Raw genomic sequence first — 23,021 nt, 5'->3', positions numbered from 1 at the left:
AGCACGCCCTATACGAGCCGCTACTGTTAACCTGTGCTGCTACTCACATACTCCTGACTCACTGGGACTTGCCTTATTTTGAGGTACAGAGCATTATCTGAATCTGTTTGACATGGTGACCAGTGGCAAAGAACAAACAAAACAGTGGTTAAATGAAAAATGTTCAAAAAGGTATGTGTCAACATGTAATTTTATTTATCGAAAGCACATATTTGGCCCCATAGGGGCCAGGATACCAAACAAGAGGAAAAATCCAGAAAAAAAAGTCCAGTAAAAAACAAAAAGGAGGGAAAAAAAGGCCAGACTACTGCAACCAGAAAAAATTGCTTAACGAAAACCAGCAAGTTCGTTGTTTGATTCTAGATGTGGAGTTTTCTTTAATCCTCTCCTAGCATTACAAATCTTTGTAGCCAGCTTCCTTCTCATACTTCTGTAGTCCAGTGATGGCCAGCCATTGCTACTGCACACAGACTTCATAAACTCTGGAAAAATAAAACATACATCAGTATCATGTCACCACCACTATTTTTAGATTTTAAATGGGCTGATCTGTCTTTAAAAAGTTTCAGTACCATTATTTCATATAGAGTGCCTGATGAGATATGGTTAGGGTTACAAGGGTTCACAAGTGTAACATTAAGGGCAGTTGGTCAAAGAGGCACAGGTGAGAGCAAGGCATTGATGAAGAGGGGGCGGAAGGTGAGGAAAGAAAAAAGTTCCTTTATGGACTTAAGAGTGAAGCAGCAAGTTGTGGATTCAGGAAATCTGTTGGAGTTTCAGGAAGGACACAGAAATGTGCACCTTCAACAAAGGTCTTAAATGTTGTGCAATGGGACCCCTGATGATAAAAGATGAGGTCCCCTCCAAAACTTCAGATAAAACTCAGGGCAGCAGGAGTGGGCATGGCTCAGAGCAGGCGTACATTTCTGTAGCTCTAAATCCACACTAAATAGGAGAATTATTAAGGAGCAAACGTGACCAACGACAGAAATTGAACACAAAGCACCACCACATAACTGGTGTGTAGCCCCTGGTCCCTAATGACCATTACAGCCCAAAGTAGAAGTCTGTCTTCTCTGCCTCTTTCACCCTTTTGAAACGCTGGGGTACTTGGAAGAAAGACTGTACCGATGTAGAGGAATTGAAACAAACACGTGCCATAGTCATATTCTGTAAACACAGTCAGGCTTCCTCTGCAAACAAAGTAATCAGTGCCAGATTTCTGTACAAACCAATCCTGGAGGCAGAACTCTACTTGCAATGTTCATATTTTGAAAACCGTCTAACTAGCATAGGGACTAGAAATACAAATTGGAGCTTACAACCAAGTGCCAGGGACAGGACCAACTGGTCTATTAATCATAAAAGCTGCAATTACAGTATTTTATAAGTTCAGTTTGCTATCACCCATTCATCCACTTTGAGCCCCTCACCTGGACCACAGACTTAGAAATAAAATCCCAACTCAAGGCTTTGTGCCAGATTTGTAGCACAAACTCAGCACACATTGTTAATAAATGACAAGCCACCCCCATTGTTCTTCTTGCTCATTTGCAGACATCTGTTGAGTAATGATGGAGTCATCGTACCATTATATGATACAAGACCACATATGCAAACCTTCTTTAACACCATGTATAATAATGAATTTTCACAATCCAAGATAGACAATGTTAAGTTGAACATTTGTAATATCTTACCAAATAATGCCTCGACCTTCTCCTCATCAAGGACAGCAGCTCCAGCACGAGCCTTCGTTACACCTTTTGCAGAAGCAAGTTCTTTTGGAGAAAAAAGTATTTCGCTGATACCATTGAGAAGAAAACCCGCACTGTCTCTAGCTGCCTTGGCTTCCTCCAACAGTTTGTGCAATTTTCGCTTTGGAACGAGAACATCTTTGAACCGTGAAGGATCATTTGAGTCCTTCACCAACTGCTGCATATCAGGCTGCAAAATAATACAACTATTAACTATTTGCCATCATGTTAGGTTACATATTAAAAAATATATGAGTTTTATATTTTGATTTGGCATCTATACATTGTGTTGTATATTGATTCTTACTTAACATGGCTGACTGTATTAGTTAGTCCTTTCTTAGTGTTATGACCTCCTCAGCCTACCACATTACCTAAGAGTATTCTAGCCTGTACTCTAGCATTCTACACTTGTCAGCTGATGGCCTGGTCAGCTGGTGAGGTTTTCTGTACTCTACTGTAACTTGAATAAATCTACTTATATCTAACAAGAAGCATCAAGAACATATTTACAACACTTTGCTAATAATGTAATATTTGCTAGGGTAGCGCCTCGAGTATAAGGCAGCCATATTTAAAAACATAGCATGCAGAAAGATTTCAAAGTACTCATGCAGGAAATCTACAAGGTTTACCCTATATACACTTCAACTGTGCTAAAAGAGTGGCAGAGAAAAGAAGTACCTTTTGTACAGTGAATGATCGACAGCATATCTTTGATGCTGCTGTATCTGTTACGTTGCTTGCATTGGTCAAAGCAGACATCGCAGCTTGCAAATACTCTAATGCCAACTCCCTATTGCAAGTGCCTTGCAACTGTGCTATAATCAAATAAATACAGTTGTTAAAGGCAGCAGATAATACAATACTTTTTGGCAATGCATGTGTTTCGGTGGAAAAAATGATTATTAATGGGAATTTGTTGCAGTTTACTTGGGAAGGTAGAATTTCAAGCACGCACCCTTTAAGTGCTCGATTTCAGCTCGTAACCGTACACACTCCTCATTCTGACAGGAACCAGGGCCAACGGAATAGTTTTCATTGTGATTAATTATGGCCAAGGAGTTATATACCATTTCCTTAGAGAGAAAGCAAATCATAATTAGGCCATACAGGTGGAAATGCAATTTCCTATGTATCTTAAAAAAACCACAAAAAAAACATTACCCCAGTGTTGAATGATGGACTTTCCTCCGTCATCAAATGAAAGGATTCTTCACTGTCCTGAGGGGGTGAAAAGAGAAAAGAAATCATTAGGCCCTCATTTACACTGACCATGTCAAACAGTTTTCCATTTGTCTATTCATATTTCACAGGTAGGTATCTGTGCCTTATTGTTGAGGAAATGAATGCCCCATATTAATTCTATGCTTTAATAAGTGTCTAGGCTTTTTGTAGAGATAACAGGTAGAATTTGTGGTTTTGGCACCAAAAGGCAAATTGTGTTAACCAAGGAAAAAAGGCTGGCATACAGGCTTAACAATATGCAAATGTGTATAATGGCAGCACTCATTTATCTCTGCTTACGTTCTGGTCAAAGTTTTCGTTGCTTGCAAACAGGTCATCACGGCACGGGGTATGGTTCATATCCACAGCTGTTGCTGCAGATGGAAAGTCACTGTAGGCCAGGCAGTGTGACTGTGAGCCGTGAGCCACAAATTCTTGTGGTGTCAAAATATGTGGTGCCGAGTGTACCATCATTTTAGGATCTTGTTTGCAGGGTCTAGAAGGTGTTACTTCTTTGCTCGCAACAGCCAGTTCTCGTGCAGGGAATAGTTTTTTGGGCATTAACTGGCGCCGTGGTGAAAGGGAGGCATGTTGTTGTCCTTGATATTTGGATTTAAGTTGGGACTCCAAGACAAGTTCATTGTCACGTTCTACTGCGTCTTTTTTACTTGTGGATTTAGGATGAAGGACACTAGCCATCCCTGCTAAAAGGGCCAGGTTTTCAAGTTTCTGAAAATTCATCCGCGAACTCGCATCACCATGCTGAGAAGTTGTGCTTTCGGCATGAGCTTTGTTACCAACTCTTGTAGAATCCAGTCCACTCTGCTTGGCTTTTTTGTCCTTACATCTTTTCTCTGCAATTTCTTCCTCTTGGAGTTCGCGTAACACCCTCTTAAGTCTCCCAGCGCTTCCCCGATTGCCACAGTCCATTAACAACTGCTTTTCCTCCTGTGCCCTTTGAAGTAACACCTGTTTTAGACCCTCTGCTGTGCCAGAATAGCTTGCAATTATGTCTTCAAAAGTAGCCTGAATCATTAGACACTGTTTCTTCACTAAAAAAACAAGAAAAAAAAATATTTACATATAAACTGAAAACAGAGATAAGAACATAGTGATCAATTTGAATATATCTTCCAGCCAGAATATATAAATAAAGAGGTATGGATAATAAAGGACAAATGTACAATCTATCCATAACCAAGTAAGTTAGTGTTCCTTAATAGACAGTACACATTGTAAGCCTGAACTTGAACCTCCTGAATAAAGTTGCCTAAATAAAATAGTTTATCCAAAAATGGCTGCCTTATAGTAGTGCCACAAGCTAAACGTTTCAGCCCTTTTCATAAGTGTTACATTTGTCCCTGGAGAGCAATGCAAGGCTTGTGCTTACCAGATGATTGGAAAAGAATCATAGCTTTAAAATCTCTCTCTTCGGTGATTGGCCGACCAGTTTCATCTAGATTTTCGACCAGCCATTTACAAAGAACTTCCCCAGGATTGTCCAAAAGCAGAAAGTCACCATCTTTTCGAACACACACAGAACGATCGCAAGTGAAAAATAGGACGTTGAATGAAACCATGATTATGTGCTGCTTGATATAAAAATCAGGAATTAGTTGTGTCTGTTTAAGTTTCAGAGGTAAAATACAAAGCATTTCAACTGATCCAATGTTACTCATTTTATCAACCTCAGAAGGGTGAATGATTGAGTGGACCCGCCACAATCTGAACCTGTAACCATGACACATTATCCCACTAAGCCCGCCGACCCATCTACTTTTACAGAAGCAATAACCCACTGACCTATTTACATTATATGCATGGTACATGTTCTTAGCAGCAGGCATTTTAACTCTGCTCTACTTTAGGATGAGGAACACAATTAATCACCAGAGTTATCTTGACAATTTCAATTGATGCCAAGGCAGCAAGCGCTTAAAAAAACGTTGTGCTGTGGGTTACAGTAAGCAATGAAGGACATGCCCCACTGATAAGGGCCCCAACATGACCGAAGCTGGTCTAAGGCTGATGATTTCCCCCCGTGGGGATATATGGCCTGCATTTCCGGTGAACTGTTTCTACCGGCACTGGAATAAGCTTCATTTGCATATAGCAGAGCCTGGCCAGTGGCGCACACCGAGGAAAAACTGAAGGACTGGAAGGCGTCCAAAACAAATTACCAGTGACTGTGATCAAGTCCAACATTACACTCATATTTGCGCCCCACCCCCTAACTCATGGTATACACATAAAAAAGAGCCGCTGTGAGAAGCGTGGCACAACAGATGCGATTTGTAATGCCCAGGTCAGGTCTCTGTCCATGTTTTAGTGGCGCTTTAGACATAATCCCCTCAAAAGATTTTATTGAGATAATTTGTGCTCCTGGTTAGAGGTGTGCAGATTTCGTTCGAGAACAAAGGAAACGAGGCGTTGTTGGTCCTGGGGCCTTTGTTTGCTGGACTCTCACCATATCAACCTCAGGCGTGAGATCAAAAATAATCTTTGCAGCACTTTGGTACGAGCGGAGACAGGAGGGGGAAAAGCCACTGCATGATCATCTTTTAGCGCACTATTTTTTCCACTAACAGCCTGCTACTGCAATAAGGGAAGCAAGCATCCAGGATATTCGTGGTAGGTGCACGGACCTCATAGCTCATTTCATGGTCTACGATTAGTTGGAGAAGAGCAAGAATTTGGATTATTGAGCGAATGAAAAATTAAATATGACTTTTGCAAGTAACCTTCTTGGAAATGGGAAAGCTAATTAATAGTCCAGTGGCCCAAGATCTACATATACTGTGGACAATTGTAATAATGCGCATGTGATAGGGACCGCAACACAGACAAATAAAGCCGCTAGATTCAGTATTAGAAAAAGGTCCAAAGGATTGAAGGGGATGTAATATTGAAAGTGTGTAACACATTTAACACAAAAAATGAAATATTGCTAACGAGCATTGGTGAAGCCAATATACCTGCGTTAACTTAGGAGTATATGTTCTTTTTTGTAAGGGCCAAATGTTGCTTGGTATGTATGAATGTACAAACAGAAAACAAATTTAGAAGCACCAATCTTCATAGAGACAATACCTATATGTCCATTCATTTACAGACACACACAACGCGCAGCACATAAACAGTCACACGTATAGTAAGAAACAAACATGGGCAGATTTGCCCAGAATCACAGGATAGGGTCCTTCCATTAGCCAGGAAGATGCTGAACTGAGATGTTTGGCATCATAAAATAATACCAATTGAGGAAATCAAAGTATTGTCTGTGCGAAAAAGACCCACAGCTCAATTTCAATATTTAAAGTGTATTTCAATCTGTACTCCACAGTATGTACATCTGTTGAACGTGCAAATAATTATTCAAGACTTGGAAGCAGAAAAAATGATGCCAGTGAATAAAGGAGGACAACTTGGAAAAGGAAAAAAACGTGGGCCATACAAAAAATGGTTATTAGAGGTAAGCGCACATTATAAAACATTACGCCAAATCAGTTCAGAGGACACGAAAATCGGCAAAACAGATTTACTCACAGCGGCCAGTAACCTCAGAAGACACTCTCTTCTATAATGACAATTTTTTATTAAAGTCTGCTTTCTACGCCAGTCACTTTCAATTGAACATTTGCCTTAGATTGCCTAGAGGTTTGTGTTTTGAGATTAGGATGATATCAATCGTCCAATTTACAGAGACACTAAGATGCAGTTAATAGTACTTCAGATGGCTCTTCTTTCTTTTTGAGGCAAGAGTGTGAAAGAGGCTACCTTGCAAAGAGTATGATCTGCTCTGCATGAGTTTCGTTTTACCCTGCTATTTTCTTTCTTGTGATAGTTTAGTTAGGCAAGCCCTTTATAGAAGGAACATGTAAGTATTAAATTATTGTTAGCTAGGTACTTAATATATTACTTTAATCGTCTTCAAATTCATGTTCTGCGGAGACAAAGCATTGTGTTTTGGAATTAAATGGTGCAGTAAGTTTAAAGTGATCACAAAGTTATATTGACCAGTTTTGAGAATACACTATTAACATAATAAGTCACCAAACCAGCTTCTATGATTTGCATGAAGCCAAATCAATACCACCTCACTCAACCATCTGGAGATTATTGTACCAAAACACTATTTGTTCATTCTCATGTCCCTTCCTAACAGCCATGCATATGTGGTGAATGCACACAAGACACACAAGAATTAATGCTGTGGTCGAAAAAATCCTGTGCTACACGTTACCAAGTGCAGAATTGAATTAATTGGTCCTTTTTCTACATGAGAGTAGACAGAACATTTCATTAAAGAAACAGATGAAATCATTATACAACATGCAGCACCAAAGAAAGTAAAAGTAGGATCCTTGCAGACTTCAAGCACAGCAGATGACATTATTCCCAATGGTACAGTATGAAATTATAAACTCCTTTTTATACCGCTTGCATTAACAATTTGATGTCTGAAAGTATATAGTTTGACAGCACATCACTTGCAAAAATGAAGGTCCTCATCAACCCACATTGAGTTTCTGTCACAGGAAATGTAATTGGTTACTGACGTACAATACATTTACAATCTAATTAGCCATATTTTGCTTACTAAATGTACAATGACGTACTTTCTTTTGTCATAGTTATTCAGCCAATTGTCCAGCATTACCAGATTATACCCCACCAGTAGAGGACACAGATGAAGATCCAATTGATGCTGTTTGGGATACGCTTTGTAGCAGCTTAAAAGGTGAAATGGATGCTCAACTTAAAGATGATTTAATTAATGACTCGGATTCTGGTTTTGAACAACTTTTGGAACAAGTTGGATATACCATTCAAAATGAGTACGAAGATATTCAAGTTTGTTCGGATCAAACTAATACCACAGATGAATCATCACCTATTTTTGAGGGCTCTAACAAATGCTTAGGGGTCGTCATACTATTGCTTTGTTGCTTTATTATTCGTTTTCGCTTGAGTGATGAGGCAGCTGGCTATATGCTGAATCTCATCTATTTGCTCTTGCCATGTGATAATAGAATGTTCAGAACTATGTATCACCTTCACAGATATATCAAAAAAAGTGTTAAGGCCCCAAATATTACTTACTATTGTGCCACTTGCTATACACATGTTGATAAAAACACTCAGACCTGTACTAACCAACACTGTGGGAAAGATTTGAGTCCAAGTGAATCGGTGTCTTATTTCATTCAGCATAGCGTAATTGCACAGTTACAGACTATGTTTAGGCGGAGACATTTTACAGAAAAGGTGAGGAAACATCGATTTGATCACTATATGGAGAATGAGAAACAAACAATGAAAGATGTATATGATGGGGAAATGTATTTGGATTTATTCAAGAGTGGATTCCTGAACAACCCTAACAGCATTTCATTTGCAATGAACACAGATGGTGTTCCTGTATTTAAAAGTTCAAAAATATCAATGTGGCCAGTGTACTTAATGGTAAACGAGCTGCCTGCATCCCAAAGAAAGCTGCGTGAAAATATATTACTATATGGTATTTGGGTTTCTGCAAAAAAGCCAATAATGTGGTCTTTCTTAAAACCATTATATAACGAACTTGCACAGCTTGAAAGTGGAGTGTCATTTAAAGATCACAACAATTGTAGTTTTACTTGCCACGCTACACTTCTGACAATCACATGTGATTTACCAGCTCGTTGTCTTGTTTCAAACAGCACCCAGTTTAACGGGAAGTTTGGATGCTGGCATTGTTTACAAGAGGGTGAAGTCACTGTTTCAGGAAAAGGGCACTGTAGAGTATTTCCCTACAATGCTGAAAACCCTAAAGGGCCACCAAGGACACTTGATACTATTAAATTGGATGTAAACAGTGCAATAGCTAATATCGAGAGTGGACTTTCTGATTACAGTGTTAGAGGGATCAAAGGTCCCATGTGGTTCATGTATTTGAAACATTTTTGTGTAAGCAGAGGATTTGTGATTGATCACATGCATGGCGTATGTAGTGGCATTATGAAATTGTTGATGACCATCTGGTTCACTAAAGAATATAAGCACCATTCGTACTCTTTTTATGAAAAAGTCAAAGTAGTTAATGTCTATTTGAAACAGATAAAACCCACACTGGATGTTAGTAGAGTTCCAAGGTCTGTTGATGAACTACCATATTGGAAGGCCTCAGAGTTTCGAAACTTTCTTTTATTTTATGGAATGCCTGTTTTAAAACATGTTTTAGATAGATCACGCTATTTACACTTTTGTGTACTTATGAAAGCAATTCATAAGCTATTAAATGATGACATTAGCCAGGAAGATTTAAATATAGCAGAACAGTGTTTACTATTGTTTGTGCAACTGTTTAATGATTTATATGGAAAAAGATTTTTGACAATGAATGTTCATCAATTGGTCCATTTAGTGGACAGTGTAAGAGCAGCAGGGCCTCTGTTTACTGCTAATTGTTTTGTTTTTGAAGATCTTAATGGTTTCCTTTTACAACATGTGCATGGTACAGTAGGTATAGAAACACAAATTCTAGATGCAGTAAATATGATACAAGTAATACCTGTGTTAGTGGAAAATCATTTGCCTCCTGATAGTGTTGAGGCAGAATTTTACCAGAGTATGATGTGTTCATATAAGAGACACAGACAACGATACTTAAAACTAGAAAATTCCATTTATAGCGTTGGTTCTACATACCCTTACAGCTTAACAGAGAATGAATATGTAGCAGTAACTCAGATCACTCATATTTTAGGCTCTGATGTAGTAGCCTATAACAAAATATTTTTAGAAAAAAGCAATATTCTTGTTTACAGCTCAAATTACACTCGTATCCAGAGGAGAGACCAAAGTGTAATAAAATATGAAACAGAATCTGGGGTGTTTGCCTATGGCAGGGTCACTAGATTCATTCAGTGTAAGCAGGCAGACGTTTCTATTAATATAGCACTCATGGTTCCACTTAAGTGTGAATCCTATGACATCCGTGAACCAGTTCATCTGGTAGTAGTAGATAACATCATCACAGCTATCAGGATGTCAATGATAAAATGTGCCTGTTTTTACGTTCAGGTAGAAAATGAATCATTTGTTAGTGAAATGCCAAATCTGTTTGAAATAGATTAAGGCAAATCATGATAGAAAGTTCTTCATTAATGTTAATCATTGGGCTTTTTACAGTGGATACTTATTTTACCTGCCTTGTACAAAAAGAAAGTGACAAAAATAAATAAATGTGTTACAAATAACCACTGACTTATACACTGTTTGCTAAAGCACATTGTATGCTCTGTTGTGTATAATAGAAAACGTATATGTCATTTTGCGTTTATCACACTATCCACTTTGTATAATGCGCATAGCGTCAGTTCCACATCATCATTTGCACAAGTGTTGAGCACAAAAAAAGTGATTTTTGGCATAAAGCGTTACACCAAAACCTTTTGGAAAGACACTTCTCTTTGTAAAAGCTGTTTATAGTTTACCCAGTTTGTCTCCTTCAAAATTACTTTTAGCCAAAATGTTGCTCCACCAGATCCCTTATCTTTAAACTTTAAAGGTGTGTGAAGTTCACAAGGATTATAAAGTTTTAGAAAACGTAAAAAAGTTGGAAAGGAAAAATCTTCACCAGTTTTAATCACTGGCCTCACTCTTCTCAGCTCACGTAGCGGGTAGTTTCGCTCAGCGGAAATCTATCTGTATTGGCACTGAGCGAACTGATGGTGAAATATATCTGTATTAGGGGACATTTCCCTTATTTAAAAGCAAAAGAACCTAACCTAAGACTTAAACACAGACACACAGTACATGTGATCACGGTTCCTTCTTGAAGAGATGGAGCAATGTTATGAAATGTTAGCACACTCGCTTGGCACGCCTGCGCGGCAGCCATAGACAGGGCCAGACTGGGAACCAAAACCGGCACAAATGTGCACACTGGTATTGTTGTGAGTACGGAAGATGAGACTTGCTACTAGTAACAAGTGGCCTGCTTGGCGCCAGAGCGCCCTGTGTTTCATGTTGCTTAGTGTCCTTCCATTTCTAGTGCTTTGCAGCTTTATTAAGACTTTTTTTTAGTGTTTCTGGTTGCTCAAATGGATCTAATTTCTGTTATTTATATATTTCCCTCATCTTCATTGTTTGATTTTTGTTCCCAGGAAAGTGTCACTCATAGTCGTTGAATGTCACTCCTAATTACAGTGAAATCCCAAACCCAAACATGCCCTTAACCCTAAAATTACTCCTGACCACTAAAAATAAACCTGCACCCCAAAAACCTAAACCCACCCTGAACCCTAAAAATACCCCTGCACCCCAAAATCTAAACCCACCCTGAACCCTATAAATACCCGAGCACCCCAAACGCCTTAACCCTAAAATTACCCCTGAACCCCAAAACATATAACCCTACACTCCAAAACCCAAACCCTATACATACCTTATACTTACATATAAATCACATATGCTTCTACCATTCATGCATTTACAACAAATTTCGTTGTAAAACCATGTGTGGTAAATGCATATGCATTGTAATGCCATGCGTTGTAATGGCATTGCCGAGTAATGGTAGTTGCATTGTGATGGTATGCGGGGTGATGGTAGTAGTGGTAAAAGATTAGTTGTAATGGGTGTTTACCTCTTGCACTAGAAGTATAATTATTCTCAAAACATAAGGAGCAATTTCATCATGTTAAGAAGAAATGATGCTTGGGGAGATTTGGATGTTTATTTTCAAATCATCAAGCACAATTGGATCTTTTGAAGTAATCACATACTCATTCTTAAATCCTCCTGAAGTCATCAGGAATAGTCACACCTTGTGAAGTCATCGCATACTCATTCTTAAGTCTTCCCGAAGTCATCAGGAATAGTCACACCTTGTGAAGTCATCAGATGCTCATTTTCAAGTCATCCACAAGTCATCGAGCTCAAGTTTCTAAACTCTGCTGATGACTTCAAGAGCTTGATGATGTCTGAAGATGTGAAAATGACTTCTAGAGTAGTTGGATGATCATCCAATGACTCTGGGATTGCTTCTAAAGTAATCCTGTTTGACCTGGCTCTGCAGTACAGCTACAGCATAAACCATATTACTGCCTACACCACGTTATTACTGAGCGGGAGGTGGTGCGATGTCATTGAAGGCGCACAAAAAGGGAGATGATTCATTTGGGTCCACTGGATTCTGAATGTGTAGCACTGTACAGGCACAGCCGAAACTGGGTCCGCATTCCAGAAAGGAAGAAAGGTTTGTCAGACACATGGCTTTCACCAACTTGGGGCATTCTCCCTACTGTACTACAAATCTGTACACTACAGCAACGACTGAGAATGCGAACAGACTGCTCTTCACTCCTATCTGATGACAAAAAACGCCACACAAGGCATTCACTCAGACCAAGCTGGGCCAGAGAGTAGCGGGTGCCCCCATGACCTCTCAAGGAGTGACTCACAAGTTCAAGGCTTATTCATTATTTTTCGTCAAGAGGAATCAAAATATTGTTTCGCTACAATTTTTTTTCAGCTGGATCTTATCCCTGCTGCTGTAAAAAAAAAAAAAGAAAGCAGGAAATGCAAAATTCAATGACAAAAAACTTCGTCTCCATTCAATCCCAAATAATTCATTCGTGAAGCTAGCTATTGGCATCTTAATGCCACACAATGCACCCTGAGCCATGTTCTCTACTATTTTGCTTTCAAATTGTATTCGCTGCCATTTGTGTCACATTTAAAATTCTAAAAGTATAGAATGTCATTTACACAATCGGGAGTTTGCTCCGGAAAATTAATTTGACTTATTCCTTCTGCCCGTTCCTATCTCCAGGCCAATATTATGCTAGTCATCATTCCCCGAGAGTAATACTTAACGAATGGCGCCATTAATATTGTCAAAGTCCATGGGGGTATGTCGGTTAACGGATAGGCGTCGACAAGAAGGGATAGGCACCTGACTCCCCATAATGTTGCATGAAAAAATATCAGACAGCGCGGGGTAATTAGGAGCAGGGGATGGTGGACCGCGCCGGCGATCTTGGGAGTTTCTTAAATATTTTACCTTCCTGAAACCTTTGCCGGCATAGATACGAACCAAGTTTAAATGCATAAATATAATAAATGAAAAAGAAAGGCGACCGATGTAATAAGACACAGAGGGCAGCGTTGAACACTTGGCAGCATTAATTCCGGCGGCATGCTCACGGGAGGAGGGGGGGAGCGAGGTGGGAATAAAAATATTAAATAATACAAATAAAGTTAACTTACCAATCAGTCCACCCGGCCACTGCTGCAGGTTCAGCCGGTTCCCGTGCGTGGTAGTAGTGGGAACACGACGAGTTGTGTCTGCCTCGACAAGGAGGCTCAGTCTGACGTCACGCTCGCTCCTGGCTTGAGCAGTAGTGCGCATGTTCTGTTTAGGGCTTAAAAATGTTTGCGACCAGCCCGAACATGCGCACAAGGCTGCTCATTAGAAGAGCGACACGGAACAACCCTCGCTTTTCTAATGAGCAACCTAGTGCGCATGTTCGGGCTGGTTGCAAACATTTTTAAGCCCTAAAAAGAACATGTGCACTCTTGCTGTGCAGTGCGTGCACTCTGCCGACCACCTGCACTTCCGAACTCGTGCTGCTCCGCCCCCTTCTGAGCCGAATGCCTCCGGTGGCCTGAAATAATTGTTTGTAATTTGCAAATCATTGTGAGTGATAGAGTGACGGCAAGGGAACGCACGCACGCTTGTTACTAACTCAGTCAACTCCACTCCTGCCTCAAATTACTTAGTGGGGCTACGCCCAAGCTCCCTAATGGACGCACCGTCCCTGGTTACTATTTTCAGCGTAGGAACGAGTCTAACATTCCAGCCCATCCATGGCATGGGAACACCCAAAATGCGCATTATTATCAAGCCTAGGTTCATCGATTCTTTACCTCATGAGTTCCTTGCACTTGCAAATCATACCATTTGTGTGTGCAAGTTAAATTTGGAAGCGCAAATATCTTTTTGAATCGATTACTGATTCTCAAAATTAAACATGATTAGTAGTTGTGTTAAAGTATTTGGAAAGGTTGTAAAATATATAATATATATATATTGCAAGTAATCTTTCCCACATGTTTTTATGCTATAGAAAATAGTACTCACAGATCTATTACCGTCTGTCGTTCATATCTTGGTGGGAGGAGAAACTTATGAACTCAAGTGATTATAATATAAAGAAGCATAGCCGTGGGGATGCTTTAGAAATGTTTTTTCAAGATAATTTGGAGTGAATGCATTATTTTTTGTTACATTTCATTTTTGACACATTCTTAGTGCAATATGTGGTTTATCACTCATGCCTGCAGGTCGCTATCCAGGTACAATTAATGGTATCTTTCTACTTCCAGTCTGTTCTACTATGTTGGAGTAAAGTATGAGCAGCCTCGTGCTAAGGGCTATAGATTCTTTTTATGAGTCCACTTGGTTTGTACCTTCTGCTCCATGGATGTTTCCAAAAATGAGGACCAGTGTGCAGAGTCAAATGCTGGAAGTTCCAAAAGTCCCCCGACTACATATTGCCGGGCTTGTTCTCCTGTTTATTGAATGATTGGTGGAAGGTAAACGCAGGTGATGCAACGTAACCTGAGCTTGTGGCCAGAGTTCAATTTGCTCTACACCTGCTCTGGTAGTAATTGGAGCACCTGTATGAACTTCAGGGGGAGGCATCTGAAACCATGTGCCTTTTGCATGCTGCATAATTCATCTCTGTATCACATGACAACGTAGTACTCTTTCCTCCATCCTTGACATTCTGATGGCAGAGAGGCGATCACTGAGAGTACTTCAGGCAGTTCCTTTGACAAACTGTGAACTTCAGAAGTTAGGAGTTCTGAGTGCTAAACAACTATGGGCCTGAATCAGAGTTTATTTTGGGTAGTTCATGCTTAGGCCCCTGTAACTTTTTGACCACATAAGGTATCCACACCAAATTTGCGTCCTTTTCTTCCAACATAATGGGGATTCTAAAGGTACCCAGAGGTTGTAGAATCCCCTGGAGGGGACTCAGAAATTAGCCAAAATACAGCTACATTTTGTTTTGGGGGGGAAAAATGTGCTGCAAAAATGAAAGCGTCTGTTTTTTTCCCTGCAAATAATATCAAGTGTTTGTGGGCTGAAATCACCATTTTCCCAGCTTTTAGGTACCAACAGACATTTGTCAGAAAATCAACATTTTTTACACAGTTTTGGCATTTTACTGATATATAGCCTATTTTTGCTATTTGTTTGTGCTTTCAACCTTCTTCCAGTTAATGGTAGAAATGGGTATGAAAGCAATAATGGATCCTGGTAAGCTATACATTTTAGAAAAGTAGACAACATTCTGAATTCAGCAAGGGGTTATTTGTGTAGATCCTTCAAGGTTTCTTTATAGAAACTAACAGTTGAACATACGGAAAATTGAAAATTATTTGAAAAAAACAGCCATTTGTGCCAACATTTTCACCAGTAACAACTTCTAATTATGACAGCTGTTTGAAAGCAATATTCCGCTACATCCACTGGACCGTTCTGGTTGTGGGGATAAATAGGACTTGTAGGTTCACCAAGAACCCGACGAACCCAGAACCAATAACTGAGCAGCGTCTTGCAATGTTTTTTTTATTATGTACCCATACTAGCATGAGAATTATAGGACATTTTTCAAAGTGACTTCTTTTTTACACATTGTCTTTCATTTGGATGGCAGAAATGCATCAAAAGTCAATAGGTAATAACAGTTGCTCTACAATGCTGTGTTACCCTAAGTCTCTCGATAAAAATGGTACCTCACTTGTGTGGGTAGGCCTAGTGCCTGCGACAGGAAACGGCCCAAAACGCAACGTGGACACACCACATTTTCACAGTGAAAACGGACCCTTTTTTTGCAAAGTACCTAGCTGTAGATTTTGAACCCTAGCTCTGCCGCCACCTAGGGAAACCTAGCAAACCTATACATTTTTTTAAACTAGGCTCCCAGGGGAATCCAGTCTAGGGTGACTTGTCTGGCTCTCGCCAGGTTCTGTAACCCAGAATCCCTTGCAAACCTCAAAATGTTTCCAAAAAATACATTTTCTTCACATTTCTGTGGTGGAAAGTTCTGGAATCTGGATGGTTCCACAAAATTCCACCCACTCCGCATTCTCCTCAGTTTTACGAGAAAAATGGAATCTCACTTGTATGGGTAGGTGTAGTGCCCGCAACAGGAAACAGCCCAAAACGCAACGTGGACACACCACATTTTCACACTGAAAACTGACCCTTTTTTTGCAAAGTGCCCAGCTGTAGATTTTGAACCCTAGCTCTGCTGGCACCTAAGTAAACCTAGCAAATCTATACATTTTTTAAAACTAGGCACCAAGGGGAATCCAGAATGGGGTGACTTGTCTGGTTCTCACCAGGTTCTGTTACCCAGAATCCCTTGCAAACCTCAAAATTGGTCCAAAAAAACTACATTTACTTCACATTTCTGTGGTGAAAAGTTCTGGAATCTGCGTGGATCCACAAAATTCCACCCACCCCGCATTCCCCAAAGTCTTCCGAGAAAATGTTACCTCACTTGTGTGGGTAGGCCTAGTGCCCGCGACAGGGAACGGACCAAAATGCAACATGGACACACCACATGTTCACAGTGAAAACGGACCCTTTTTTTTCAAAGTGCCTAGCTGTAGATTTTGAACCCTAGCTCTGCCGGCACCTAGGGAAACCTAGCAAATCTATACATTTTGGAAAACTAGGCACCAAAGGGAATCCAGAATGGGGTGATTTGTCTGGCTCTCACCAGGGACTGTTACCCAGAATCCCTTGCAAACCTCAAAATGTGTCCCAAAAAAACCAATTTTCCTCACATTTCTGTGGTGGAAAGTTCTGGAATCTGCGTGGATTCACAAAATTCCACCCAAACCGCATTCCCCAAAGTCTTCCAAGGAAAATGGTACCTCACTTGTGTGGATAGGTGTAGTGCAAGCAACAGGAAACAGCCCAAAATGCAACGTGGACACACCACATTTTCAGAGTAAAAACTGACCCTTTTTTGCCAAATTCCACCCACCCCGCATTCCCCAAAGTCTTTTATAAAAAATTGTTCCTCACTTGTGGGGGTAGGACTTGTGCCCGCGACAGGAAATGGCCCAAAACGCAACATGGACACACCACATTTTCACAGTGAAAACAGACCCTTTGTTTTGTAAAATTCCACCCACCACGCATTCCCCAAAGTCTTCTGAGGAAAATGACACCTCACTTGTGTGGGTAGGCTTAGTGCCCACGACAGGAAACGGCCCAAAAGCAACATAGACACACCACATTTTCACAGTGAAAACTGATCCTTTTTCTACAAAGTGCCTAGCTGTAGATTTTGAACCCTAGCTCTGCCGGCACCTAAGGAAACCAAGCAAACCTATACATGTTTGAAAACTAGACACCAAGGGGAATCCATGATGGGGTGACTTGTCTGGCTCTCTAAAGGTTCTGTTACCCAGAATACCTTGCAAACCTCAAAAGTTGTTTTAAAAAAACAAATGTCCTCATATTTCTGTGGTGGAAAGTTCTGGAATCTGAGCAGATCCACAAAATTCCACCCACCCCGCATTCGCAAAGCCTTCCGAGAAAAATGGTGCCTCACTTGTGTTGGTAGGCCTAGTGCCTGCGGCAGGAAACGGCCCAAAATGTAATGTGGACACACCACATGTTCACAGTGAAAACGGACTCTTTTTTTTCAAAGTGCTTAGCTGTAGATTATGGACCCTAGCACGGCTGGCACCTAGGGAAATGTAGTCAACCTATACATTTTTGAAAACTAGACACCCAGAGAAATCCAGGATGGTGTGACTTGTCTGGCTCTCACCTGGTTCTGTTACCCAGAATCCCTTGCAAACCGCAAAATATGTCCAAAATATCACATTTATCTCACATTTCTGTGGTGGAATGTTCTGCAATCTGCGTGGATCCACAAAATTCCACCCACCTCCATTTCCCAAAGTATTCTGAGAAAAATGATTCCTCACTTGTGTGGGTAGGCCTAGTGCCCTCGACAGAAAACGGCCCAAAATGCAACATGGACACACAACATTTTCAGTGAAAACGGCCCCATTTTTTGCAAAGTGGCTAGCTGTAGATTTTGAACCCTAGCTCTGCTGGCACCTCTGGAAACCTAGCAAACCTATACATTTTTGAAAACTAGACACCCAGGAAAATCCAGGATGGGGTGACTTGTCTGGCTCTCACCCGGTTATGTTACCCAGAATCACTTGCAAACCTCAAAATGTGTCCAAAAAAAATATACATTTTCCTCACATTTCTGCGGTGGAAAGTTCTAGAATCTATGTGGATCCACAAATTTCCACCCACCCTGCATTCCCCAAAGTCTTTTGAAAAAAATGGTACCTCACTTATGGGGGTGGAACTAGTGCCCACGACAGGATACGGCCCAAAACCCAACATGGACACACCACATTTTCACAGTGAAAACTGACTTTTTTTTTGCAAAGTGCCCAGCTGTAGATTTTGAACCCTAGCTCTGCCGGCAGCTAGGGAAACCTAGCAAACCTATACATTTTTGAAAACTAGACATCCAGGGAAATCTACGATGGGTTGACTTGCCTGGCTTTCTCCAGGTTCTGTTATCCAGAATCCCTTGCAAACCTCAAAATTTGTAAAAAAAAAAAAAAAAAAAACACATTTTCCTCACATTTCTGTGGTGGAAAGTTCTGGAATCTTTGTGGATCTACAAAATTCCACCCACCCGGCATTCGCAAAGTCTTCCGAGAAAAATGCTATCTCACTTGTGTGGGTAGGCCTAGTGCCCGTGAAAGGAAATGGCCCAAAATGCAATGTGGACACACCACATGATCACAGTGAAAACTGACCCTTTTTTTGCAAAGTGCCTAGCTGTAGATTTTGAACCCTAGCTCTGCCGCCACCTTGCGAAACCTAGCAAACCTATACATTTTTGAAAACTAGACACCATGCGAAATCCAGGATGGGGTGACTTGTCTGGTTCTCACCAGGTTCTGTTACCCAGAATCCCTTGCAAATCTCAACATTTGTCCCCCCCCAAAAAATGTCTTCACATTTCTGTGCTGGTAAGTTCTGGAATCTGCGTGGATCCACAAAATTCCATCCACCCCGCATTCCCCAAAGTCTTACCAGAAAAACGGCTCCTCACTTGTGTGAGTAGGATTAGTGTCCATGACAGGAAACGGCCCAAAAAGCAACAGGGACACACCACATTTTCACAGTAAAAATGGACCCTTTTTCTGCAAAGTGCATAGCAATAGGTTTTGAATCCTAGCTCTACCAGCACCTAAGGAAACCTAGCAAACCTATACATTTTTATAAAACTAGATACCGAGGGGAATCCATGATGGGGTGACTTGTCTGGCTCTCACCAGGTTCTGTTACCCAGAATCCCTAGCTAACCTCAAACTTTGATTAAAAAAAAAAAAATTCCCTCATATTTCTGTGGTGGAAAGTTCTGGAATCTGAGTGGATCCACAACATTCCACCCACCCCGCATTCGCAAAGTCTTCTGAGAAAAATGGTACCTCACTTGTGTGGGTAGGCCTAGTGTCCACGACAGGAAACTGCCCAAAATGCAACATGCACAGACCACATTTTCACAGTGAAAACTGACCCTTTTTTTGCTAAGTGCCTAGCTGTAGATTTTGAACCCTAGCTCTGCCGGCACCTAAGGAAGCCAAGCAAACCTATACATGTTTGAAAACTTGACACCAAGGGGAATCCATGATGGGGTGACTTGTCTGGCTCTCTCCAGGTTCTTTTACCCAGAATCCCTTGCCAACCTCAAAATTTGTAAAAAACAAAAAACACATTTTCCTCACATTTCTGTGGTGGAAAGTTCTGGAATCTGCGTGGATCCACAAAATTCCAACCACCCCGCATTCCCAAAGTCTTCCGAGAAAAATGGTACCTCACTTGTGTGGGTAGGCCTAGTGCCCGCTACAGGAAACGGCCCAAAATGCAATGTGGACACACAACATGTTCACAGTGAAAACTGACACTTTTTTTGCAAAGTGCCAAGCTGTAGATTTTGAACCCTAGCTCTGCCAGCAACTAAGGAAACCTAGCAAACCTATGCATTTTTCAAAACTAGGAACCCAGGGGAATCCAGGATGGGGTGACTTGTCTGGCTCTCACCAGGTTCCGGTACCCAGAATCCCTTGCAAACCTCAAATTATGAAAACAAAATACATTTTCCTCACATTTCTGTGGTGGAAAGTTCTGGAATCTGTGTGGATCCACAAAATTCCACACATCCCACATTCCCCAAAGTCTCCTGATACAAATGGTACACGCGACAGGCAAGGGCCCAAAACTTATTGAGGAGACATCAAAATTACCTATCACAAAGCAATCTGGTTTTGCAAGGGAAGTCACCTGGGTTTTTGGCCCCAGTCTTGGCGGCCATCTTGGAAAACTATTAACCCCACAAATTTCAGAAAACTAGACACCCGGGGCAGTCCAATGAGGTATGGCTTGTGTGGACCGCCCAATGTTTTCCTACCCGGAATCCCCTGCAAACCTCAAATGTATCTGAAAAAATCAAAACTTTCTCCAATTTCCATGTGGGAAAGTTGTGGGATCAATGGGCTGACACAAATTTCCTACCACCCAGCGATCCCCCAGGTCTCCTGATAAAAATGGTACCTCACTCATGTGGGTGGCCGAAGTACCCGCAACAAGCAAGGGCCCAAAACGTATTGAGGAGACTTCAAAATTACCTATCACAAAACGACATGGTTTTGCAAGGCGAACACCTGGGTTTTTAGCCGCAGGCTCAGCGGTCATCGAGGAAAACCTACCAAACCCACACATTGATGAAAACTATACACCCGGTGGAGTCCAGGGAGGTATGGCTTGCGTGGACCCCCCAACGTTTTCCTACCCAGAATCCCCAGCAAACCTAAAATTTGGCTAAAAAAATACTTTTTTCTCAAATTCCATGTGTGGGAAAGTTGTGGAATCATCAGGCTGACACAAATTTACTACCACCCAGCGTTCCCCAAAGTCTCCCGATAAAAATGGTACCTCACTCGTGTGGGTGGCCCGAGTACCCACGACAGGAAAGGGCCCAAAACGTATTGAGATTTTAAAATTACCTATCACAAAACAACCTGCTGTTTCAGGGGGCGCACACATTTCTGAAAACTAGACACACGGAGGAATCCAGGGAAGTATGGCTTGCATGGATACCCCAACGTTTTGCTAACCAGAATCCCCTGCAAACCTCAAATTTAGTTGAAAAAAACCAAATGTTCCACATATTTTTGTGTGGGATCAGCGTGACGGCAAAAATGTCCTACCCCATAGCTTTCCCCTAAGTCCCCCCCGAGTAAAACTCTCCTTCCGCATACCTCTTCACAAACAGACTCTACATCTCTTACAGGAATTGGTTTTTTTGGGCATGGGAGGAATTAAATCAGGAAAGTGGGGATCTTTCAATCTAGCGATACCAAAGGGGATGATGGACGGAGCATTTGAGCAAATCAAACACTCACCCCAGTCAACTGATCTGGGTTTAATCCATCATCATTCTTTAGCTCACTCCACCACCCCAGTTCAGACATGGCCATATGCAAATCAGTCTGACCCTGTGCCTAATGGGAACAGTCCAGCCCGAACTGCCAAACCATGTCTTCCCTGGACCGGAAACAAGCATCCTGGGACCAGTTTCGGGTTCATAACCCTCGTCATCCAGGCTATCTTGAATCCAGTGCCAAAGTGAGCAAGGGACCCATGTCTGGGCATACCCCGCCAACTTAGGAAGAACAAAGCGATACCAAAGGGGATGATGGACGGAGCATTTGAGCAAATCAAACAGTCACCCCCAGTCAACTGATCTGGGTTTAATCCATCATCATTCTTTAGCTCACTCCACCACCCCAGTTCAGACATGGCCATATGCAAATCAGTCTGACCCTGTGCCTCATGGGAACAGTCCAGCCCGAACTGCCAAACCATGACTTCCCTGGAACCGAAACAAGCATCCTGGGACTGGATTCGGGTTCATAACCCTCGTCAGCCAGGCTATCTTGAATCCAGTGGCAAAGTGAGCAAGGGACCCACGTCTGGGCATACCCTGCCAATTTAGGGCAAACAAAGCGATACCAAAGGGGATGATGGACGGAGCATTTGAGCAAATCAAACACTCACCGCCAGTCAACTGATCAGGGTTTAATCCATCATCATTCTTTAGCTCACTCCACCACCCCAGTTCAGACATGGCCATATGCAAATCAGTCTGACCCTGTGCCTAATGGGAACAGTCCAGACCGAACTGCCAAACCATGTCTTCCCTGGACCGGAAACAAGCATCCTGGGACCAGTTTCGGGTTCATAACCCTCGTCATCCAGGCTATCTTGAATCCAGTGCCAAAGTGAGCAAGGGACCCATGTCTGGGCATACCCCGCCAACTTAGGAAGAACAAAGCGATACCAAAGGGGATGATGGACGGAGCATTTGAGCAAATCAAACAGTCACCCCCAGTCAACTGATCTGGGTTTAATCCATCATCATTCTTTAGCTCACTCCACCACCCCAGTTCAGACATGGCCATATGCAAATCAGTCTGACCCTGTGCCTCATGGGAACAGTCCAGCCCGAACTGCCAAACCATGACTTCCCTGGAACCGAAACAAGCATCCTGGGACAGGATTCGGGTTCATAACCCTCGTCAGCCAGGCTATCTTGAATCCAGTGGCAAAGTGAGCAAGGGACCCACGTCTGGGCATACCCTGCCAATTTAGGGCAAACAAAGCGATACCAAAGGGGATGATGGACGGAGCATTTGAGCAAATCAAACACTCACCGCCAGTCAACTGATCAGGGTTTAATCCATCATCATTCTTTAGCTCACTCCACCACCCCAGTTCAGACATGGCCATATGCAAATCAGTCTGACCCTGTGCCTCATGGGAACAGTCCAGCCCGAACTGCCAAACCATGTCTTCCCTGGACCGGAAACAAGCATCCTGGGACCGGTTTCTGGTTCAAAACCCTCGTCAGCCAG

The 23,021-nt window shown here is 41.7% G+C and overlaps 1 protein-coding gene and 1 pseudogene across 1 annotated transcript; one reads left to right on the top strand and one right to left on the bottom strand.

Annotated features, from left to right (window-relative positions):
- Positions 1 to 327: 327 nt before the first annotated feature.
- Positions 328 to 4,564, bottom strand: LOC146854255 (uncharacterized). Its single transcript, XM_085650535.1, has 7 exons — positions 4,375 to 4,564; positions 3,285 to 4,036; positions 2,925 to 2,981; positions 2,719 to 2,836; positions 2,442 to 2,578; positions 1,701 to 1,947; positions 328 to 482 (listed from the first exon to the last, which is right to left on the bottom strand). The coding sequence occupies exons 1-7, from the start codon at positions 4,562 to 4,564 to the stop codon at positions 328 to 330; spliced, it is 1,656 nt and encodes a 551-aa protein (XP_085506661.1).
- A 1,817-nt stretch (positions 4,565 to 6,381) lies between these two features.
- LOC146854254 (uncharacterized) lies at positions 6,382 to 10,103 on the top strand (annotated as a pseudogene).
- The last annotated feature ends 12,918 nt before the right edge of the window (positions 10,104 to 23,021 follow it).

Source organism: Triturus cristatus, chromosome 4_1, assembly GCF_964204655.1.
Source record: "Triturus cristatus chromosome 4_1, aTriCri1.1, whole genome shotgun sequence".
NCBI lineage: Eukaryota > Metazoa > Chordata > Amphibia > Caudata > Salamandridae > Triturus > Triturus cristatus.
Note: the sequence above shows the minus strand (reverse complement) of the source record. Positions and strands in the feature narration are given on the sequence as shown.

Bases quoted from the DNA above. Each gene is read 5' to 3' on its own strand.
- LOC146854255 (XM_085650535.1), bottom strand. From the start codon at position 4,564: ATGGTTTCATTCAACGTCCTATTTTTCACTTGCGATCGTTCTGTGTGT. The intron at 4,037-4,374 runs GTAAGCACAAGC...TTGTTTTTTTAG, and splicing joins GATTCTTTTCCAATCATCTG to TGAAGAAACAGTGTCTAATG. The intron at 2,579-2,718 runs GTGCGTGCTTGA...ATTTGATTATAG, and splicing joins TGAAATCGAGCACTTAAAGG to CACAGTTGCAAGGCACTTGC.